The 22,588-nt window shown below is 43.6% G+C and overlaps 1 protein-coding gene across 1 annotated transcript in view; it reads left to right on the forward strand.

Moving 5' to 3' along the window:
* EPHA4 (EPH receptor A4) overlaps positions 1-22,588 on the forward strand; it is a 105,450-nt gene that overhangs the window by 3,396 nt on the left and 79,466 nt on the right. Inside the window, exon 3 of the mRNA XM_058031631.1 lies at positions 2,041-2,704. Within this exon, the coding sequence (XP_057887614.1) occupies positions 2,041-2,704 (664 nt within the window). The remainder of the gene's footprint in view (positions 1-2,040; positions 2,705-22,588) is intronic.

Below are 22,588 nucleotides of genomic sequence, written 5' to 3' on the forward strand. Positions count from 1 at the left end.
ATGCACTTGGGTTTGTTTCGTATTTGTGTAAATGGAATAAGAAGCCCAGCTCTGCATTTGTGTGTTGGTCAGCAGATGGGTGTGTTGAGAACAGGATCCAAAGCTTGCTGAATTCAGTTGCCGTGTCTGTGACCTCAGCGGGCTCGCTATTGAATCCTCCAGCAGCATCCTCCATTGTGTAAATGCACTAAAGGAAATCCCATCAACAAGTATTATTTCCCTCTGCTTTTTCCTTTCTCTTGTACCACACACAATATTGGTAGCATAGGCAATCTGAAGATAAGCAGAATGGAAAGTGATGGATCATAAAGACAACATTGTAACAGTGCACTAGCTCTGTGGTGCTCTAAATTAAACAAGTCTGTCTTCTTACTAACAACATGTTACACTTTACATTGATAGATGGCTTTTTTAAGATTTATTTCTTCCCTTTCTCTGGAAAGGAGTGACATGCTGAGTATTGATTTCCCCCCTCCTTCATTTTAATTTGCAGTTATCTCTAGGCAGCAAATAAAATATTATTCTTTCTGCTCCTAGTGACTCATGGTGCTAACTGCTGTCATTCTATAAACGGATTCAGCTAAGCTGGAAGCTTTTTAAGTAAAAATCACTTGCATAAGAGCAATCCTTGTGAGAAGAATGCAGGATATTATACAAGAAGCCCCTTCATCTTAAGAAGGCTTCTGTTTATCAAAGCTATGGCTTCAGTAGTTTTGAAAAGCACTTCTGAGAAGTCTCTTTAAAGTTATTACTGTTTTCTAAGGATAATTTTATATGCTTCATTGTATTGCTTGCAAACCTAGTCAGCATATCATTATCTAATATTGTTATAGGGAAGGATAAATTGAATGATATGAATTGAAGTGCTATGGTTCTGCTGGTTTTATTTCCTGGAGAGATTTCTTTTCCTAGTGCCCCTACTTTCCCTTCTCTCCCTGCCAGTAGAGCACTCTGATAAAGTTTCTTCTGTCCATGATAATTCTTTGACCAATTTTTTTCAGAGCTGTTGAGTATGTGCTTTCCTTTTCTGAATTCATTATGCTGAACTCCTGCATCTCCTCCTTCCATACCCACCTTGGATTACACATGTTGTTGTTGTTTCATAATCATGTTGCCTGGTTGGCACTTCTGAAGATGCCTGAACTTGATCTGAGGGGTGTAACAATTCTGAGGAATGCTGCTATCCTGATCTTTCAGCACTTTCCCTCTCTGCTAACCCTTTTGGGATTTTGATAGCATGAACTTAGATGTTCCTCCAGAAAAAATTTCCTCCAGAAAATACGTAGTATTTCCTAATTTTTTACCTTCCTGCTAGTAAGAAACTCTGTTTGGATAACAAAGTTATGGTGATGTTGCTGGCGGACTGATGATATTGTCTTTTTACGTGTTTTTCCTTTCTAAGAGCTACCCAAGTTCTTTGTAGACAGCTATTTCTGCCCAGCTCCAAAGCAGAATTTACTGAGTCTCTCTGGGGCATTGGTTGCCCAGGAAAGCAGTTGGCAGCTTAGAGAAGTAATAAGAGATGGCTTGAGAGTTTTGAAAATAAGTGGTAGTGATGCCTGAAATGTGGATTCACCCTCTCTGTGTGACTAAGTTGCACTGTGTCACCTGCTGGCTATTCCCAGGTGTGAGGCAGGGTCCATGGGATATCTGCTGCAGAGAAAACACTGCAGGGCAGTGCTGCTCTGTGGGCCTGTGAAGTTCTGTGTGTAGCCCTGCTCCAGGCAGTGGACTGGAGACTGAACTGTACTGAAATAAACCCAGTCAGTCGAGGTAGTGTTCTTGGATTGGTTCAGAGGGCCCTTAAAGCACATGCTTGCTCCTCAAGGCATGAGGGATTTGGAATTTGTTTCTCCTGAACAGATGCTTCCCTTAATGTCCAAGTAGTTGAAGTCCTGGCTATGGCTTGGTCTGCTGGGTTGTTTTTTGGTCTGTTTATTTTGGTTTCCCCGTAATGGAACAAGTGCATGTTGTTTGTTGTGAAGCTCTGTTGTTCCTTTTAGCACTGATGTGTTTTTCTGTCCCTTTTCCTCCCTGCAGTGGGAGGAGGTGAGCATCATGGATGAGAAGAACACTCCTATCCGCACCTACCAAGTCTGCAACGTGATGGAGCCCAGTCAGAATAACTGGTTACGAACTGATTGGATTCCCCGAGAGGGGGCTCAGAGGGTTTATATTGAAATCAAGTTCACGCTCAGAGACTGCAACAGCCTGCCAGGTGTCATGGGAACTTGCAAGGAGACTTTCAACCTTTATTACTACGAATCAAACAACGATAAAGAGCGCTTTATTCGCGAGAGCCAGTTTGCCAAGATCGACACCATTGCTGCCGATGAGAGCTTCACCCAGGTGGACATTGGTGACAGGATCATGAAGCTGAACACGGAGATCAGGGATGTGGGACCGCTCAGCAAGAAGGGGTTTTATTTGGCTTTCCAGGACGTCGGTGCCTGCATTGCTTTGGTCTCTGTCCGCGTGTTCTACAAGAAGTGCCCGCTGACGGTTCGGAACCTGGCGCAGTTTCCAGACACCATTACTGGGGCTGACACCTCCTCTCTGGTGGAGGTTCGTGGCTCCTGTGTCAACAACTCGGAAGAGAAGGATGTGCCAAAAATGTACTGTGGGGCAGATGGCGAATGGCTGGTGCCCATTGGCAACTGCTTGTGCAATGCTGGCTATGAGGAGCGCAACGGAGAATGCCAAGGTAGGATGAGCCATATTGTACTGTTCATTAGGGCTCAGTGGAATGCATAATTGAATCAGAGATGAGAGTAAATGGACTAAAGCCAGCGATTAGCAGCCCTCTGGGATGTGGTGGGACAGAGGGGTTTAATGAAGAAGTCCAACAGCTCCAGGTGGCAAGGCTAAGAATTATATAATGCAAAACAAATGATACTGCTGTAATAGGCAGAAGGTGAAACACATTTTCTAGCAGACGCCTAAATTTGATTTGGCTCGAGATAGTCACCAAAATGTGGATGACTGCAAAGCAGTGCAGTTGAGCTACCATTGTTTGAAGAGAGAAATCTTTCAAGGGAACTCTGTTAAACACGGGAAATTCTGGCAAAGTTGACTTTGGATAATGCAGTAGGTTAAGAACCAGTCTGGGAGGCAGGACAGGAGTTTTAGCTGGATTACTTTCCCACTTTAGGAAGTGGAAATCTTTGGTGTTTTACTTATCGCAAATTTTTAGCACTAAATACCCTTTGATATTTGACACTGCTGCCTTTGTTAAATATTTTCATTTCTCAGAGAGTCTCTATTGTCAGTTAAATAATAGAGGTGCTAGGATACTCTTAGAAATGCTAAAAGTCTCCACCCCACCCTCCCACACACACACACACTATCCTGTGTGCTGCAGAATTAGGGATTAAAGTTTGTATAAAAGAGAGATTCGCCTAAAAGAAAAACCTTCAATAGCGATATTCTCTTCGCCTTCCTTTTCTGGATAAAGAAGCTGTAGAAGGTTAGGGAAGGAGAGAAGACAGTTTATAAATAAAATATCTTTAGCCTCTGCTTTGAAAGTCTTGCTCATGTAAGCATAAATTAAGATCAAACTTAAATGGTTTTTTGCACAGGTCAGTGAGCTTAATTTTGCTGGGTGCTGAATTGAAGGTGCTTAGCTCCTTCAGGGATTTGGAGTTATGTTTTTAGAGAATGTTCTTTGGAGTCAGTTGCCTCATCTTCTTGGTGTTTTTTACTAGAGCATTTTTATCATCTTGAGACTGAGAAGGAGTTAGCAAAGCAAGTAACTGGCTGGTTTTGTGATGGATTCCTGAGAGAATGGTGTCTTTTTAATGTCCTACTTGATTTCTTTTAAGTAGTAATTTACAGTCAATATCAAGTTCATTATTATGCATTGAAATTATATTTTAGTAGGAAAGAACTGCTATGTGTGAACTTCAGCCTTTATTTCCTGAGTTTTTGCTCTATGACAGAAGCCTAATGTGGCATAGTGGCAACAAAACTGCCATGGGCTGAATTTACAGAGGACTGAAAGATGAGCTGCACAATGACAGGCCATCCTGTCTGGGGTAAAATGCTGTTTTTGCTTGTTGGTTTTTCCATCCTGTGAGATGGAAACTCAAAAGCCTGTTTGTCACCCAGTGTGTGAACCTGTGGCTGTGGCACTGCCTGGGTGCTGCTGGGGGAGCCATTGGTGGCTGGGGAGATGCTGTTAATCTCTCACAGCTCAATAACCTCTGATCAAAGCTTCCCGACACCTTACCAGCCGGGGCTGTGAGGGGAGGAAGTGAAGTGAGGAAGCATTTATTGGTTTATTGCATGGAGATGATTCCACCTTTTCCCAAAGCCTATTAGGTCAGTACTGGGTCGTTCTGACTGACACAGATTATCCATTTCTCAGTGTCAGTGGCCCAGATGTGGTGAGCTAATTGTCCAACAAATCTTGTGTTGTTTGGGGGAATCTCTTGAGGTTTTGCTGATGGGCAGTGGTTATACTGGCATGCTTTTTAAGTTCATTTTTGTACTGTTGGACCAGACCTTGGGGATGACTGCCAGCTTACCTAAAGGCTCTCAGCTGCATCTGGGGACGTTTGGGCTCAGGAAACCCAATTCTCCATTTCCCAATTAAAAGGGAGATCAGGTGATGCCATATTGACAAAGGTGTTAGAAATGTTCTGTCTCTTGGGCTCTCCAGAGTGAAGTTGGCCGGTGCTCGTCATTTTGAGAGCGTTCCAGCCAGCACATAATTGAAAGTGCTAAACTCATTTCATCAGCTGTTACTTGTGGTTTCCTTTTCTCACACTTGCCATTCTCCAGCCAGAACAGTTAACTGGGAAGCTCCTCCTGATGAATTCATGAAGCTCACCAGAACTGTGCAGCTCCTCTCCAGTTTCCAGTGAGGCTGTTAAAGCAGTTTGGCCTTTGACACTACTGAATGAGGTTTCCCCTTTTCTTTCCACTCTTAAGTTAATCGTTGAGCTAATGTTCTGCTCTGACAGGTTTTTGGAGGGGAGGAGGAGGATGAAGTGAGGAGGATTCCTGTGGTTTTGATGCAGAGGACTGGGGGCAGGGGAAGAGACTTTGAGTTTGGGAAAGGCTGTGAAAGGGCGCTGGTCTGGGACAGGAGCTGTGAGCAGGTTCCACCCCAATTGTTTTTCAATAGGTTGACTGTGGCAGGACAAATACAAGGAAAGGTCAGAGGTTGTCCGTTTCCTCATCCATCTTCCCCTGTGATCCTAGGGTCAGAGTGAGGATTGATTAAGATCTTAAATGTTTAACAAAAGCTCAGTGGGCAGGAATAGTTTGGGCCAGTGGGCTGGGGCTTTGCACTTGTTGGGAGATGCCCAGTCTGTGCTGGAGCTCCTGGTCCTTCCCTGGGAGCTGCTCCCTGCCCACAGGGCTGGGACAGACCAGCTGGCCCTTGGGTTGCCCTGCAAGCTCCTTCAAGTTCACTCGCCCTCCCAATTTTTAAAATAATCCATTTTCCTTGAGATTCTTTTGCCTAATTTCTGATGTCTGTGTGGGAAGCATAAAGGAAAGCCTTTTCACATCTAAAGTTCTTGTAGTGGGAGTTAATGACTTTCTGACCTCAAATGGGATTTTTTAAAAATTGTGTTGGTGGTATGGAGGTGTTTGATTTTGATGACAAAAAGCTGTCCTTTCTCTGACTGCTTTTTTATCCCAGTTAATTTTATTGATGATGATATTCTTATTGAACATCCATAAGTGTGTGTTTATGTATATATGCAAAAACCTGGAACAGGAAGGAAAAGGAGCTAAGTATTAAATCCATATTTATTTGGGAAGCTTCACAGGTGTGTCATGGCAGTAGTTCTGCAAAATTGGTCCTGATGTGTAAAAGTTGTAGGTGAGTTCTTATTCTTTGCTTGCAAATGAACTTGTAGCTGGGAATTAGATGCCAAAACAAATTCCAATTTGCTGTTTCTACTACTGTTTATTCTCCCTCAAATGTTCTGTGTTAGGGGCTGTCCATTTAGGAGAATATGAATGTGGAATATTGTTGATGGAAGATGACTATCCCAAATAGTGGAATAGACATCTCAAGACTAAAGCAATTAGTGCTTTAGGGCAAAGCTGAGACATAATTTTAAGCTTCACTTGTAGACATCATTGTTATGTAAATTGTTTTGTTACACATTAATAAAATGTGGTTTGGATTTAGTTACGATTTCCTTATGATAAAACACATATCTTTCTAACTCAGAGGAGGGGGGAAAACAAGCAGGAAGAGAGAAAAGACAGATTAAAGAAGCAATAGACTGTAGCCATCTGTGATGATTTTGATGCTGTGAAATTACAAATCTCAATTTTAGACCTGCCATTTAGTATAAATATGTGAGACAGTTGAGATTTTTACTGTGATATTGTAAAGGTTATGAGAGCCAACAGCTTTGTCTTCATCTACACTTGCTTTTTCTGAGTTGTGAATTGGCCAATTGGCAGAAAATCCAGTGTCATTTAAAATATGGCTCAGTCCTGGTTTCATATCACTGCTGTTTTTAGAATTTTCCTTCGAACTTTGATAAGAGCATCCCTAAGAAGTAATAATTTGAATGATAAGATTCTTTTAATCTTGGAGGCTTTGAAGAGTGTCTGTGATCATTGAAAGCAGCAGTTCAGTTTGCATCAGAAGTATACAGTCTAATTATATGTTTTTCTGTGATAAGATTCTTGGATGGTGGGTTTTTTATGGGTGGGGAAGCAATGTAATTTGCGTGTGCTTTCCCATTTTAGTCATAGATAACTCTTTTTGTCAAAATAGCACTGATGTACAGTCTGTCTGCACAAAAGGGTGATCAGAAGGGTGACTAAGACTGTGCAGATTTGAGATTTCAGGAGGATTTCTTTTTCAGGTTGATTATTTTTGGCAGGGGAGAAAATGCACAGACTCAACATGTTAGGTTTTAAAAGGAGCCGAGAAGACGGAAGCTCCAGGCGGGGCCTGGGAGCGATACTGAAACACAGTCTGTCTGAACCAAATTTAGTTGGTTCTCTGCTCTGCTGATTTGGTTATGGTATGTTCTCATGTAGCTCAATAGATCTTCCAAGGGTTACTCCCTCTGTGAGTTTCTTGTACCACCTGGTGCATTTCAAAATCAGCATTTAAATGTTATTGCAGGAGCTGTGCTGCTTTTCTCCTGCCTGGCCTCCTCCAAAGTCAAGTTACAGTTGTCAAACAATTGTCCCTTCATGTATTGCTTGGAAAAGAGGAAGCAATCACAGCCTTTGAATTTCTGACAAGATTTCTTCTAGTATTGCACAGGGGAGCAATATCTGGTCCTTATTCTGTGTGTTACTGGTGAAAAGCTCAATCCTCACAAGCAAAGCCAGATGGGCTTTGTGGTGGTAATGAATTTCATGGTAGGTCTGGGTAGTCTTTTGTGGGACTTCCAGCCCATCTTCTGGTTTGTGTGTTCTTTTAGGATAAAAAAAAAAGGCAACCCAAAACTTTCCAGACAACTCATCCAGTGTGTGTGATGAGTTCAGTATTAGATCTTGGCTGGGTGAGGGTTATTATCTGTCTAATAATATGCTCCACTGAGCTTGGTCTTTATTGTGCCTGTGAGTAGTGATTAAAGAAATGCTCAGCAGTACTCTAAGGTCTTTTGAGACTGCATCAAAAAGCCCCCCAAACTTGTGAGATAAATATCTTATCTGGTTTCCTCCCATTATGTGACATCCTTTTCATATGTTGCAGGGAGCAGGTGAGGTCACAGAGTTTTGTGAATCAGAGACAATTAACACTCCCATGACTAAACGGCCATTTTATGAATATTCAGAGCCTGCTTCACCTCCCTGGGAAGCAAACATGTTGGTTCCCTTCTCCTTCCTCCTGCTGGAGACTAGGGAAGCTCTCCCTGTGAATGGGGATTGGCAGCTGTCGGCCCCTTTGCCTTTTGCATGCAGCAAATTCCTCATTTCCATCATTTGTATACACCCTCATGCAAAGCAGCACACCCACTTCCCCATTTCACAAAGGAGATAAGAGCTTCCTTTGGAAACGCCAGCCAGAATCTTCTTCTGTTTATGCAGAGCTCAAAAGATTTGGATTTTATGCAAATGAATTCTGGTTTGATTTTTTTTTTTTGATCTCTTTGTTTAAGAGACAGTGTGGTATTTGCTCAGTGTGCTCCTCATGTCTTGCCCATGGCTGGCTGTCCCTCTCGCTCCCTTGCAGCTGGTGTGTGTGACAGTGCTGTGCTCACACCCTGACCACCTCCAAGGCCATGGCTGGGTGTGCAAGAGCCTCTCCCCGTGCCTGGAGGGGCTGCAGGCCCCTGGGTGTCCTCTCTGTGCTCCAGATGTTCACCAGTGGTCACCAAGCCCTCCTGGAGCTGCAGCCTCAGCTGGGGGGTGATGAGGTTCAGGAGGTGGGATCCCCTCTGGGCTGCAAGTGAGCACTTAGGGCATGAAAAAGCAATATTATATTTGACATTTCCTATGCTTTGGGCCAAGTACCTGCTCAGGCCTGGGCTAGGGTTCTTCCCTTTGCTGGGCTGGCCTTGGCCCATGGTTATAGCGTGGTGAAAAGGAGCTCCCAGCACTCGGGTAAGTAAACATGCACAAATGCTCTGCTGTCTTTATTTATTGAATGAAAATAATCTGTGAGAAAAGTTCTGCTTTCTTAAGCCTCATGATTATACGAGAACCCATATTTTATTTTATTTTTGGTTTTAGTGGCTTTCTTTTCTTTTTAACTTTTCTTTATTTCAACTTTACTTAAAATTGCCTTTGGCTTGAAATAAAGCTGAGGCTCATTAAATGCTCCCAAAACACAGGCTTGTTCAGAATGGATTTGTTGAAAGGTTTATTGATATAAGTTAGAACACATGCTGCATGAATGTACAGTATTTCTTTAAAGGACTGGTTTTCATTTTGTGTCTTTATAAATCAGTGGTATGAAATTGGGACCCCGATCGTGTTGGAGCTACATCCTATAAGAAACCAGAAGGAAAAACATGGTTGTGGGGGGCTTTCATTTTTGTTGGATGTCCAATTAGTGTTTAACTTGAAGGTAATTTCACAGGGGTAGTAAACTGCTCAGTGTGAAACCGGGTGGCATAATTAAATGGAGGAAAGGCTCTTTAAAACAACAAAGGAACGTGCAAAAACTTTACTTTTGTCCTAACAGTCACCCAGAAGGGGAGGTCATGCTGTTCAAAGTACAATATAGATGGGCTATTAAGGTTTGGAGGGGAAAAAAAAGCAAAAAAAAAGCACTATACTATACAGTTGGTATTTGCTTTGGCTCATTTAATCATGGATGCCTAGAAAAAAACCCATTTGCTGGTCTGCTTTTTATACTTCGCTTAGATGAGTGTGTGTAAACCTCACTAAGATTGAGTTGATCTGTACCCAGTGAAAGAGGTGTGCTGGAAGCAGGCTTTGTATTCACTGGGGGCCAGCTCAGGCTGGGACAGGCAGCAGTTTGAGCAGCCTGGGCAAAGGCAGGTCCTGGGCAGGAGCAGGAGGATGAAGGATGCTGCCATGCTGCAGCAGCCAGAGGATGGAGGGATGAAGCCTGGGTAACTTTCCCAGAGGCACACAGTATGTCTGTGACTGAGATAAGACCCCAGTGAGGGCTGAATGTAGATGAATGTGCAGATAGCTTCTGCCCCTCCTCACTTGTCAGAAGTTTTTGCTCACCTTTTCCTAATGAGGGACCCATCTTACACATCCTTAAAACATCATTTGAGCTAAGGCAATCAATACCTATTGCTTCTGCTTGTATATGTGAAAGCTTTGTACAGCCACACTACAAAGCTGCAGTACAGTGTCTTAATTACCCAGATAATCCTGTTTGCTTGTATTTTTAAACTATGGAGCGCTGGGTAATTATTCAATTCTTAATAGAAGGCAAATGGCAATGTAAACAATAATTAGGATGTTAGACTAATGTGCTTCAAAGCAAATTGGATTTTTTTTTCATACTGTTCAGCATGAAGTCCCATAAAGCTGACAATTTAGTGGCAAGGAAGCAAGTTCCATTTTGCTTGTGTTTTCTGGTGTTATCTCCTCGTGCCTTGTTTCTGTGAATGAGCGTGCTGTGATGCTGCTGCCTGCTCCAGAGCAAAGGCCAGGCTGATAGTCATTTCTCCCCATTTGCCTGTTCTCTCTGCAGCTTTTTGTCTCCTGCAGCCGGGGGTTAGAGGTCAGCAGCATCCCAAATTCCCTCCTTGCCAGGGCGTGTGAGGGTGGAGGGGCACAGCTGGTGCTGCTGGTGTAGCTGGCACTGGGCTCAGTGTGCTGGGACTGTCCTGGGCAGGGTCCAGAGGAGAGGGAGCACGCTGAGCTCGGTGACTGAAGCTCTTCCTGCATTTGGAAATTAAGATGTATTTCAAGGGAAAATCAAGTTTTTGGCTCTTAAATCTTTGCAAACAGAGTAATATACTGTGTGTCAGAACTACAGCTCGTTATCTCCCTTAGCTTGGAGAGCACTCCTGGTTTTCATAGCTCATATCAGGTTTTCCTAGGTGCATGATGCAAGCCACAAACACTGATGCAAAGCACTGAATTGATTTCTGTTCTGCCTGCAAAACTTGTGCAATGTAACATATTTCAGTACTTGCCCAGATCTTTAATTAAACCCTGCTATTTTATCCATTCCTCACTTTGTATTTAGCCTGTGATTGAAAGGCCAGTGTTGGTAGCAAAGGCGTCAGTCAATAACGCTGCTGCTTCCCGAAATACTTCAATAATGGCTCTGGCACACCGAGGGTTTTGTCTGGCCTTCCCTGTGTGTTCTCAGCGGCCTGAAGGGATTGAACAATTGCCTTTATTCTCCCCATTATCAATGCTAAGAAAGGCCAAAATGTTCTCCAGTGTTGATGCTGAATTACAGAAATTGAATTACAGAAATTTAATTTTAAATACATTTTATTCTTCTCCTAAGAAGTGCATGTGTGGGGGAATCAATGGAACACTTCCAGAGGTTATGGCTGAATATTTTTGATACAAATACAGGCTATCTTTATATTAAAGTGCACTTAGAGGGCGTGGATTTTCTTATTTTAAATCCCAGAGGGTTTTTGCCAGGCCACATTTTAATAACCCTAATTAACAAGTCTGTCTTTCAGTACATCAAACATCTCTGTCCGGGGAGCTGAAGAATACCTGCGAGTTCTTCTGCGAATTTGGGGCTTGAATTCATTTGCTTCCAGTTTAAGTTTTTCTGCTGCTGAAAAACACATCGCAGCTTTGCAAAGAGTTTCCTTTTGAAGCGTCCAGCCTGGCAATGACTGAGCAGCCACTGGGCAAATTAGCATGTTAAAAGGAGCGGATCAATACTTTCTCTTCTCCTGATCTCTGCCGGGGCTGGGTCTTGGCAGCCCCTGCTCGGGGTCTGGCCAGCTGCACCCCAGCATTCCAGGGGAGCCGTCAGTAGCAGGGTGGGTTGTGTCAAGCTGAGACTGCTTGATCTGGTGCCCAGGCTCTTTCAAGGATGGTGATTTGAAAATGGATTTGAGGGAATTGATAGCTTTGGGAAGATCAGACGGCTTGTGTAATTATAAACAGGATTAGAAGGAAAGTGGAGGGAGAAATAGGAGATCAATCGTAGGGCACAAGTTGGCTGAACTCCTCTTCTGATGCTTGAGTTTTGTTGTACTTAGCTGCTGTGTGTGGAAGATTTCTTTGGGCTTTTTGAAGAGACAAGTAAACACCAATTAAAGTGTGTGGGCAGTCCCTCCTGCTTGGAGGCAGTGGCTGCTGGAGAAGTGTAGCAGGAGATGCTCAGGTGCAGCTGTATTTGCCAACAAGCTGCAGAAGGTGGTTCTGGCTTCTTGTGTGAGCCCCAGCCTGTGTGCAGCCCTCACACCTGCAGGGCACCCTCTGGAGCTGGTGTGGGCTGCTCTATCCAGTCCTTGGCTCTCTCTGCCAGACTCTGCTCACCTCCCTCCCTGGGCCTTGGCAGAGCCCTGGTCTGCTCCCTGAGGAGACACAGCCCCTGCCTTGGGAGTGGGGCAGCACTGGGGCTCCTCCTCTGTCCACCACTGTTAAAACAAAAAGAGCAGTAATCCAAATGGCTCTGGAGCTGTTCTGAAATGGAGACTGTTCCTTGAGAAGCATCCTGCAGTCTCACTCACCAGAGGTACCAGAAGATAGCAGAGTTCTCTTGCCGTTTCTTTTTAGTGGCTTCAGTATTTGCATCTTGCACATCTGCCAGCCTTCCCTTAATCTCTGAAGTACCCTAACACAGTTATTAGGTTGACACATTTTGTCCATTCGTAATTAGTTCTTGGATGTCCTCATTTATTTTTGTGGTGATCAGTAGTGTCCAGGGTAGAGCTAATAAGACAGCTGAAATCAGGACCAGGTCCCTGTGTGCACTCCACCTGCTCATTAATCAAGGACTCTGCAGTTAATGAGTGTAATTTCCAGGTAATATTTAATCTTAGGGTAGCAATAGTTACACTTAATGTGAAAGAACTTTTTTTGTGGTTTGTTGCTGCAGTCATTCCCATGGCACGTTCCCATTCCTTCTGCTGCTCCCAGGTGCTGCTCAGTCAGGCTGGCCCAAATTTGGACTACTTCCAAAAATCCATACAAGGTGAAAATACTGGATCCAAGTATTTAGGCTGGACAGGACATTTCAGTGGGTGCTAGTGCAGCACACATGCCTACAGACGTGGCTGATAATGTAGAGTTTTGTCATGCTTTGAGGTTCAAAGGCCTCTCTATGTGGGGAAGAAAGTTGAAAGCAATCAGCTAAAGGGGTGAAGTCAGCTTATATAACTGAAGGTGCATCACTAATTACCTGCAAGACTGTTTCCATCCTTTTCATCTGAATCTACCCCAGTGCAGATCCTTTATCCATTTAGTTGATTCACCTTAAAGTTCTCAGTGGCTCTTTGAAGACGTGCTCTTGGTGCCCAGTTTTAATGTGCCCAGAATTAATGCACTGGGTAACCTTGAATTCAACACACCCAACAGCTTGGGAAAGTGAGCTCAAAGGGTTGTGGGCACTGTGAAAGCACCCATTTGTAGCTTTAGGATTCTTTAATTTGGGAGAGAAGAGAGAGCAAAATCCACCTCCAGTCGCAGCAGGGGCAGGAGCACGGCCACAGCTCTGCCAAGGCCAGTGGCTCCAGAGAGGGGCAGGAGCCCTTGTCCACATGCAGGAGCAGCCCTGGCTGGCACAGAGGCTGGTGGAGATGCACTCTGGGCTGGTCCAGCACTGTAAGGACCTGCCCTTGTCTTAACAGGAAAAGAGCAGTCCCAAGAGCAGTATGTGGCCTTATTATCTCATCTCCTTCCCATTAGGCTGCGCTGAGGCGGTGACTGTGCAGTGTTTTTATTCAAGATGATCTGTAATTGGGGTATGAGAGCGTGCAAAAGGAGATCCCCACCCTCTTTCCTGTTTGGTTGGGCATTGGTTTGTCTGTGCAACCAGAGGACCCTGCTGCTCTAACTTGTGCTGAGCTTTTAGCAGCTCCCAGCTCACTGTGGTGATATGGGGGAAAGAGTTCTGCCTACTATATTCCTCTGCTTCTTTAAAGGTAGCCAGTAACTCCTCTTTCTTGTGGCTGTGTGTTTAGCTAGCCTTTTGCAGTAATGCTAATTTGACCTCTCTATACACCTGTATTAAAGTTTGAGTCAAAAATGTAGTGTAGCAAAGGAGAGACATTTTTCCGTGGGATTGTTGAGCTCTTTGAGAATGCCGAATGACAAAGTTAACTCTTGTGCAAACATTGCCTTTTATTTGACTTTGTAGTTTGCCCTTTGAAATACAAACATATTTGTGTCAATCAGCAAGTCTCCTTTCCGGAGTTCTGGTTGACCCTGTGGAAAGAAATGTGACTGTGCAATTATTAAAGGTGAGGCCTTCCCTTTAACAAATGCTGAGTAATTGCTATTCACTCCTTTCTGTGCCTGTGCCATAAATGACAGTGAACTGCCCTTCAGCCTGGCTAAATAACAAGGAAGATACTTGTTTGCAAGGAATAATGCTTCAGAAATTTGCAATGTGTCAGAAGTGTTGTGTCACAGGGACTTGTGGGGAGGAAAAAAGTTGTCTGTCTCAGCTTAGAGTGCAAGAACCTTAGTTGGGCTTTAAAATGCAATTAGGTCAAATACTTCATCTATGTCACTCAGAGCTACTAGGGGTTGTCAGAGTATAGAAGAGGGCAGACTTTGCCCATTATAAAAGAATATGAAGTGTATATGGAGGTGTGATGCTCTGACAATTTACCTATAACTCTTTATGATTAAAAGGATGAAAGCTCCTCCTCTCCCCTGCCAGAGTGTTGGCAGGAATTGGAAAAAGGCTCCTAATGTTTCCAAGGAGTATTTCCACAGTCTGGGAACTTGGTCCTGCTTGGTGCCGCTGCTCTGATTGATATTGTCCAGGGAAGTTGTCAGCCAGATAGTGAGGCTATGGATGAGTTGTGCCAATGAAATATAAAGTTAGACCTCATTACTATTTTTGGGAAATAGCCCCTGTCCTCTGCCAGGTATTTCCTTCTTGTTTTTTATGTAAAAACCTTCAGAAGAGCCACAAGTATGGCATAAATTCAAGTTTATTAATCATTATTGATGCTTTATAGAGGTCCTATTGACGTGGCCCAGTGTTGATTTGACATGTACATTCTTTCTGTATTAGGTTCTGACTTCTATATCTTCAGTCAGTCTGTGATTTCTCAAAATTAATTGTTTATTGCTCTGAGTTTAGCATCATGAGGCTCTGCTTTCAATAACAAATAAGTCCTCCTGGTGAGGTAAGGGGAGATAAATTTTTGAGAGCACTTCTCAAAGAGATTTTTCAGAAAGTAATAGATTCTGTTTTACCTATTCACATCAACAAGCTTATTTTGGCCTTACTCCAGAAGGAAATAATTGAAACACTACGCATCGGCTTTCTAAGTAGTCCAGAGCTTGATTGATGGATTTGTAGCCCTTAAGCAGGCTTAAGAGACTAAGGCATCCCTTCTGCCTATGGTAGGGCTTACTGTCCAGTTCACTTTTAGTAGTTCAAAGGCTGGAGTTGCTTAAAATTGAAGATATCTTGAAATGTCTCTCACCTTTATTCTTTAACCAGAGGTGCACAGAATTTGGCTGTAAAGAGCTGATAAACAGGGCAAGAAAAAATAGCAAAACCAAAAGATTAGGCTAGACACAAGGGGGAAGAAAAATTAAATGACTGAGATCTGTAGTGCCAGTGCAGATTGCCCAGGAATGTGGGGGAATCTCAGTGTCAGAGGATTTTCAGAGTAAGTTAGACATCCAGTAGCATGGTGTAACTACATCTTATCCTGTGTGGGGCTGGGAACAGGCTGACTGGGATCACCTCTACCTGTGTCTCTTGTGGAAAGGGCTCCTGTACAGTTGTTGTGGGATCACCATTGCCTTACAGGTGAAAAGCAGCTCTTGAGGTCTGACCTAGAAAGTGAGATTTGATCATACTGTCTCCTGGCTCCTTTCCCTCAAGAGAAACTTTTTCAGTCTGAAGAGGTCTCTTGGCTACTAGAGCTCTTGCTGTGCTGTTCAGCTTTCCAGTTTAACCAGCTCCTTCCAGCTAAACAGAACCTTCTTGAGGTGTCTTGGATAACCCTCTGTGTGTGTTCAGGTCCTTCATGGAGCCAGAGGGATGCTGGACAGGCCCCGGCTTTTCCAGTGAATCATGGCCCTACATAAGAGATTGACAGCTTCATTTTCCTGGCCTTACTATCCCCTCTGAGCATCTGAGCTGTGGTCATGATGGAGAAATGTCAGGGATGCTTTAGAGTGGCCATGAAGAGCTCTGCCTGGCTCACCTGGAAAGAGGAGCAGAAGTGCTGCTGCTGCTGCCTGGCTCCTTGCTCTGCTCTCCTCACTCCGGAGCCTCCTGGGCACTCAGAGCAGCCCAGAGTAGATGTGTGCACCAGAAATGCTGCTGCACTCCTTGCTTTGTGGCTCTGTGCTGGATTTTGGCTGGATTTTGCATTCCCTCCTGTGGGATACTTGGCAGATGTATCTCAGCCTGTTGAAGGATGCTCCCCTTCTGGCAAAGGAAGCCTTCTCTTTGCATCCAGGTTGATTTTAATGTGGAGTAGTACATGTGCTCACTTACAAGTTGAATAAGCAAGTAACTGCTGAGGAGATATTGTCTGCTCAGGTGCAGCCCTGTATCTGTGAGGATGTGGGGAAGGGATATTAAAATTGTTTACGAGGTCGGAGCTATAGTGAGCCTTGCAGAACCTTTGAGTTATGATATCATTACCTGAGCTGCAGAACCAAGAAATAAAACCTTTTGCAGTGAAATGTGAGGAGTGCTTATGATTTTGAAGTATAGAGAGGCAGAAAAATGTGCATTATGTCCTAGTACTTTTCTTTGTTTGGGTTTTTTGGTGGTTGTTTTGGTGTTGCTGGTTTTGTTTTGGTTTTGTTTTATTTGTAGGGGTTTGCTTTTGCTTACTGGTGACAAACATAGAATAGATACAGCATTTGCTAATGTTTGTGGTAGAGAAATGCTCTTTTCATTAGTTAATTTCTTTTTTGGGTCACACTAGGAAAAATGTTTCTTCCTAAAGGAATAAATCATTCAAGTTTATGTAAATAAACATGCTATTATTTATCTACCTGGTACCCGCACTGTTGCAAGTCCAATCACTTGTTTTCATTTTCAACACTGTGTTTCCTGTCCTTTCTGTGAACAGGCTTTTTCTGCCCTGGAGTAGGAGCCACTACGACATTCATGCCATATGAAAAGTTGCACCTAAAACATTGATGGAATAGAGCAGAGGTTGCTGAAGCAACTTTGATTAAGCTGATTATCCCCAAAGAGATGAGAGCAGCTAGCAGCTTACCTCTGTTATGAGACCCACTAGCTGTTTTTCAAGGACTGAAAGCAGTTGATGCTCTACAGGTAGTGATCTATCAAAACATATTTTGACAGTTTTTGTATTGTCCTGCCTAGGTACTTGTCTCATAAGTCACTTTTGTGGAATTAAACAACACTGTTATGAAGTTATGTATCTACAGAGCAAGAAAGAAATAAAAAGCTGTGAACAAGAGAGAAGAAAATGTAGGTGTAAAAGCTGAATGAATGTGGGCTATCAAACAAAGATGTGCTGTGGATAGCAGGAGAGGCAGCAGAGATTGTCCTGGGAGAAACTGAGGGACAGCTGCCATGCACTAAACCAGTATTTAGCAAAGTTAGCTTTCGGTTTCTCTAGAAAGTGGATTTTGTGGTCCTGCTGGTCTGCTGTTATGTCAGTGACTTGCATCAAAACTTCCTCAAGTCAGAACATCTGTTGCGGCCAATGGAAAGATTCCACTTGACTTTTATGTGCTTTGGATCAGGCCCAAAATGCAAATAGTTTTTCTCTCATCCTTTGAAGTCTTTAACATTTCATGGGCTCCCTTATGTTATTGGTAATTTGCACCAGAGGTATTTTGCATGCAAATGAAATTTTGGCAGTAACAATGACTGCATTGGTGAATATGCATGTAGGTGTATCAGTAAAGCAGATTTTACTTTTCCATGTATCAAACTAAAAATTTCTTTGTAACACTGAGTTGTTCACAGTATCTACAGCTGCAATCAAATGTATTGACAAATGCATGTAAAAGACTGTATAAAACTGTCAAAGTACATTTTGATACATCTGTATAGAGCCAATTGATTTTTCCTTTTTTTGTGGCTTGTGCACGTTAATACATGTTTTCTATATGAAATTGCATTTGTCACTAACTTCACAAAGCACTGTGGATGTCATAAATTTAAATACTGTAATTGAACCTGAATTTACTATGGATTTATTTAGCAGATCAAAGAGTAGCTTCAACCTACAACACTAATTTTGTTTTCTAGTATAAACTCCTGAGCTTAGGGAAGTGCCAGAGAAGGCCTGTTCCTTTGAATTATGTGAATGTGAGCAAATCACCGGGTTTCTAGTTTTTAATAAAATTGGAAGTGCATTTTTTAGCTGAGGGCTCATGCTGATTTTAGTGTAAACATTCTGAAGTTTCTTAGAGTCATAAAGACCATTGTAGTGTTCTCATGGGTGAGTGCAATACCAGTGCAATAAAATATGACAAGTTTACAGTGCCACTGTTTACCTTCTATTAGGAGCTTGCTTTCTCATGTGAGGTGGGTGTTTTGCTGTCCAGTGAGCCTTGTCTGAAAAACACTGAGCCCTAATGAGGGCAGCATCTTCTCACCATGGCTAGTCACCCACCCTGGCCACTGGGATGCTCTTCCCCATTTCAAAGCCGCCCTGTCTTGCTTGGTTTGATCTGGTCCTGAGCCAGCCTTTGTGCCTGAGCCCTGCCTTGCAGAGCAGTGCTGCTAAGCCCAGCAGGCTGAGCTGAGCTCAGGCCCTGGGGCTCAGCCCCTCCTGCTCCCTGCAGCAGCAGCTGGCCCTACCTGTCCTGGCTGCTCTTCAAGGGCACCGCCAGCCAGGGCCTGCCAGGAGAAAGGGCAAAAACAATTTGTGTTTCTAATTGCTCTAAGATATGATTACCAGCATCTTTCCACTGAAAAAAAATATGTCTGCTAAATGGGGTATTGCAGGAAGGGCTTGTCAGTGCTGTTGCTGTTGGGAGATTACCGTGTGTGACTGGAAATGTGGAGAGTTAGTCACTCTCCTTGTACCCCAGGCTGTTATTTAAAGCTCTTGCTGGGAATGCCATTGCAACAGGGCGGGAGTAGCAGGAAATTAAGGGCTGGGGTCAGCAGTGATGTTTGCCTAGCAGAGAGAGAGGATGTGTCAGCTGAGCAGGGGTGGCAGTGCTCAGAGCCCTCACCTGAGCTGCAGGGATGGTGCTCACAGCAGGGCTTGGCTGTGGGGGCTTCTCCCTGTTTCAGTGCATCTTTTTGTGTAAGAAAGAAGCACATAAATCATCAGAACCTGAATGGGGTCTTGTAAAATTTTAGGTGATTACCCCGCTCATAAAAAACACCAGTTGCCAAAAATACTTCTCAGTGAAAAGTCTTTAAAGGAAAGAAGGGTCTTTCTGGTCCTCTGTGTTTAATTTTGTGTGGATTTAGCCAAGTTTTGTTTTGAGAAAGAGGAAAGGCCATGTAAGGGTACCCTAAGGAAGCATAAAGGGAGGCAGCATTACAAGTCACAGTATGTCACTGGTGGCTTTGCTGGGACAAAGTAACTGTGGCAAACTGATGTACTCAAACTGCTGAGGACAGCAAGTGGTTGACTAACTCTGGTTGTGATGCCATAATGCTGATGGGAAGGGAAGGAGTGGGGCTATGGACCAGGCTTTGCTAAAGAGTGGATCTGGAGGAGCTTTAAGCCAAGCCTTTCCCACGGGCTGCTCTCAGCCTGGAGCGCCCAAGCCTTGCTGAGTCAGCCCCTGCAGGGCAGGCACAGAGGGCTCAGCAGCCCTGGGGAGCCAGGACCAGCCTGCACACTGCAGAGGCAGCCTGGGGCTGCCCCGTTCCATCCTGGAGCTCCTTGAGCAATCCCAGCTTCAGAGGGCACGGCTCTGATGCCTCCAGCTCCCTGTGCTGCAGGGCGGTGCCCCAGCCAGGCTCCACTTTCCCTCCTCAGCCTTCCTCAGGGCACAGCCTCGGGAATGGCTGCAGGAGAGCAGGAGGGGTGCAGTGACATCCATGCAAATCCTCACTGCTTTGGGCTCCTCTGCTCCAACCCAGGCTGGGGAGGTTCGTGCTTCATGGCCCGTTCCATTTTGTTAAACATGCTGCTTGTGTTTTCTGCAGGCAGGTGATGCCCTAAATTATTATGTAGTATGGATTCTTTAATATCATTAATTTGAGGGTTAACTTTGATATGAGCTGCATAAGCAGGGACTAAGAGTTGCTTCATTCCTGGCAGAGCCTTGGTGATAGCCCCTGCCAGTATCTATCTAGTTAATTTTTGAACTCTCTTACTCCATCCAAAGTTAAAAGCTGATCCCAAAGTTAATTGCTGATGACATCTACCACCTAAAACTGGGTGGTTAAATCTCAACCCATCAGCTTTGGTGGTTCAGGGGCCCTGCTCAAGCCATGCTGTGATGGCCAAGCATGCTTGAAATTCACCTCACAAATGTGCTGTTGTGTTCCTGATTCATTGCCACCCCTCCAAAGAGTCAGCAAATGACAGTGGGTGCAGTGAGAGCTGGGTTCTGTCCGAATTAGCATTCCAAAATAAGTGTGAGGAATTGCCCAATTAATGTACTCTGCATTACCTAAGACCATGAACAGCCTCTTTTGTGAGGACCAAAGTTGTCTTTATAAAGAAATAATACAAAGATGTGTTTAAATATGCATGGAATGTGTATTGGTTATTTGAAACACTAAAAAAGCCTTGTTATGTGGGGGACCAAGGACAGTTGTTTTATTGTATTGAGTCTTACAACATCTCTGAAACTTTTCAGCTGGGTGCTAGTCTAGAATGAGAATGTTCTCTTGAGGCTGAATCGCATTGAGTTGTAAGCAGTATTCTATTGTCAGTGCAGAGGGCAGGATGCAAAGAGGAACGTTGTCCACCCAGTAATGAGACAGGTTTAAAATGCAGAAATTAGGGGTTTACATGGTGTTTGTTCCCTTCTGCAGTTTGGGGTGGGGATGACTTGGTTAGTTTAATTTTTTTTTTTTGTTTTAAGCCCACTGGAGAATTATTCCAGGCTTTTTCTCGCTGCCAGGAGGGATGTGCTTTGCCTCTAGGATGTGAGTGACAGTGCTCACTTAATTGTCTGTGGAGGGTGGGATTGATAAAGCAACACACAGCGTGCAGGGAGTGCAGTGCTGATAGCTGGCCTCTGGCAAGCCAAACCCAGGCATCCTGAGGTGCACAGATCTGCTTTCTTGTGAGGCTTCTCAGTGCATGGCCCTTGGCCCTGCTTCTCCTGCCTTACAGCTTTTCCATCTGTGAAACCCCACTGACAGAGGATGAGAATTTCAATTTGCTGTTTAATTTTATGGTGATATCAGGGTGAGGAGGCTCAGGCCATGCATTATGAGGGCGGTTTTATGAGAGCAGTGAGCAGGCTTTGAGTCATTACATCTACTTTACACTTTGGATTTTAATTGCTTTATGGAGCTTGTTAATTTTTGTTTAGTTTGCTTGTAGCTTATGAGAGGTAGTTGTCTTTATCAAAAACTTCCACCAGCTCTTTCATCACTAATTCTCCATGGTACCACAGTTCTTAGAAACATGCAGGCAGGATTTTATCCCACGTGGCTATTACATTGTGGCTTCAAAAATACCATTATGTTTTATTTTGGCTTGTTTTCCTCTCTCAGTTGCTAGGAACAGATATAACACTCAGAACAGTGTGAGTAATAATCAGAACTTCTTAAATATCAACTAATGTGGGAGATAAAACTACCCAGGTGACATATTTCTAAGTGCAAGCAGTAGTAAAGCCATATGAGAAGTCATTACCTTCACATTTTTTAAATCATTTGTTGAGATGTATGTGGCTGTTTATTTAAAATACCCTTAGTACAAAGCTCCTGGGAGTACCAGTGAGAATGTGGTTTGCAAGTCTCTCTGTGCAGGGGTTTCCATGGGCAGCTGTTCTTTGACCTTGCCCTACATGAGGAGTTTCAGTCTTTCATTTCTGGATTACCGACCATCCTCTCTCAGTATCACACATTCACCTTAGCTTTCTCAAAATGCAATGGCAAATCAGATTGCATTAATGGAAAATGCCTGGCCTAGAAAACAGCTTTTACTGCTGACAGAATGGGCTGATGAAATCTGGGCTGGTAAGGTATGCTATTTTTGACTGTGAAAAGTAGCATTTTCTGAAGGTTTGCTGAATGCAGTAATGTGATTTCATGTTCCTCTTTGTTAGTTATCTCTAGCTGCTGGTGATGGTAATGGATGTTAATGTTCAACATTTAATCAGCTAAGGTATGTGTCTGTCTGCTTTTCTTTCTCGAAATTTGCAAGGATTGTTATCAGCTCCGTGTGTTTTCTAAGAATCAAAAGCAGCTCAGAGAAGATGAACAGAGGTCTGCTAAATCTATTTTAGAAGCCCATAAGTACAAATGAATGATTATGTGAAAAAAATTCATTCTTCCCTCTGACTAAAGAGGTGCTTGCAGTAAATGTTGGCTGGCACTCTCTTCCTCCAACCTTTCCATGACCATTTAGTGAGGTCTGATTCAGACTAATTCCCACAATCTCTAGGTTTTATTCCCTGCTGAGGCTGGAATATTTGGATGTCTGTTCAGACACAGAGTTTACTTTCTAATTAGCACATCAAGTGCTTTTTTTTCCCCTCGTTTTTTTTTTTTTTTTTCCCTTTTTCGAAGGCAACAACCTCTTGTCCCAATGTGGGCAGGTGAAATTTCACGGGCACTTCATCATGGCTCATACCTCAAGCATCCGGACACGCCTTTGTGATTGTCATTCATATCCGCCTGCCATTGCCTCTGGCATTTGCTGAGTTCACGTTTCCATGTGATTTACTGCAGAACAGTTTGTTTAACGAGTCTCTAACACACACTGACAGGGAAGTCCCCCTCAAGAAGCTGAACTAATGATAGCCTTCATCTTTGCTTTCTTCAGGTAGAAGCTAAAAAATCAATCTGTTGGTACCCCTGATTTAGACTTTGCACTTAGGGTGAATTCCTGAAACTTGGAAACTTTGCCCTTGAATCTGTGAGTGCTCTGAATTGCAAATGCTCTTTGTCATGGGCTCTGTGTGCGTA

This window comes from Melospiza georgiana, chromosome 10 (genome assembly GCF_028018845.1).
Source record: "Melospiza georgiana isolate bMelGeo1 chromosome 10, bMelGeo1.pri, whole genome shotgun sequence".
Classification (NCBI taxonomy): Eukaryota; Metazoa; Chordata; class Aves; order Passeriformes; family Passerellidae; genus Melospiza; species Melospiza georgiana.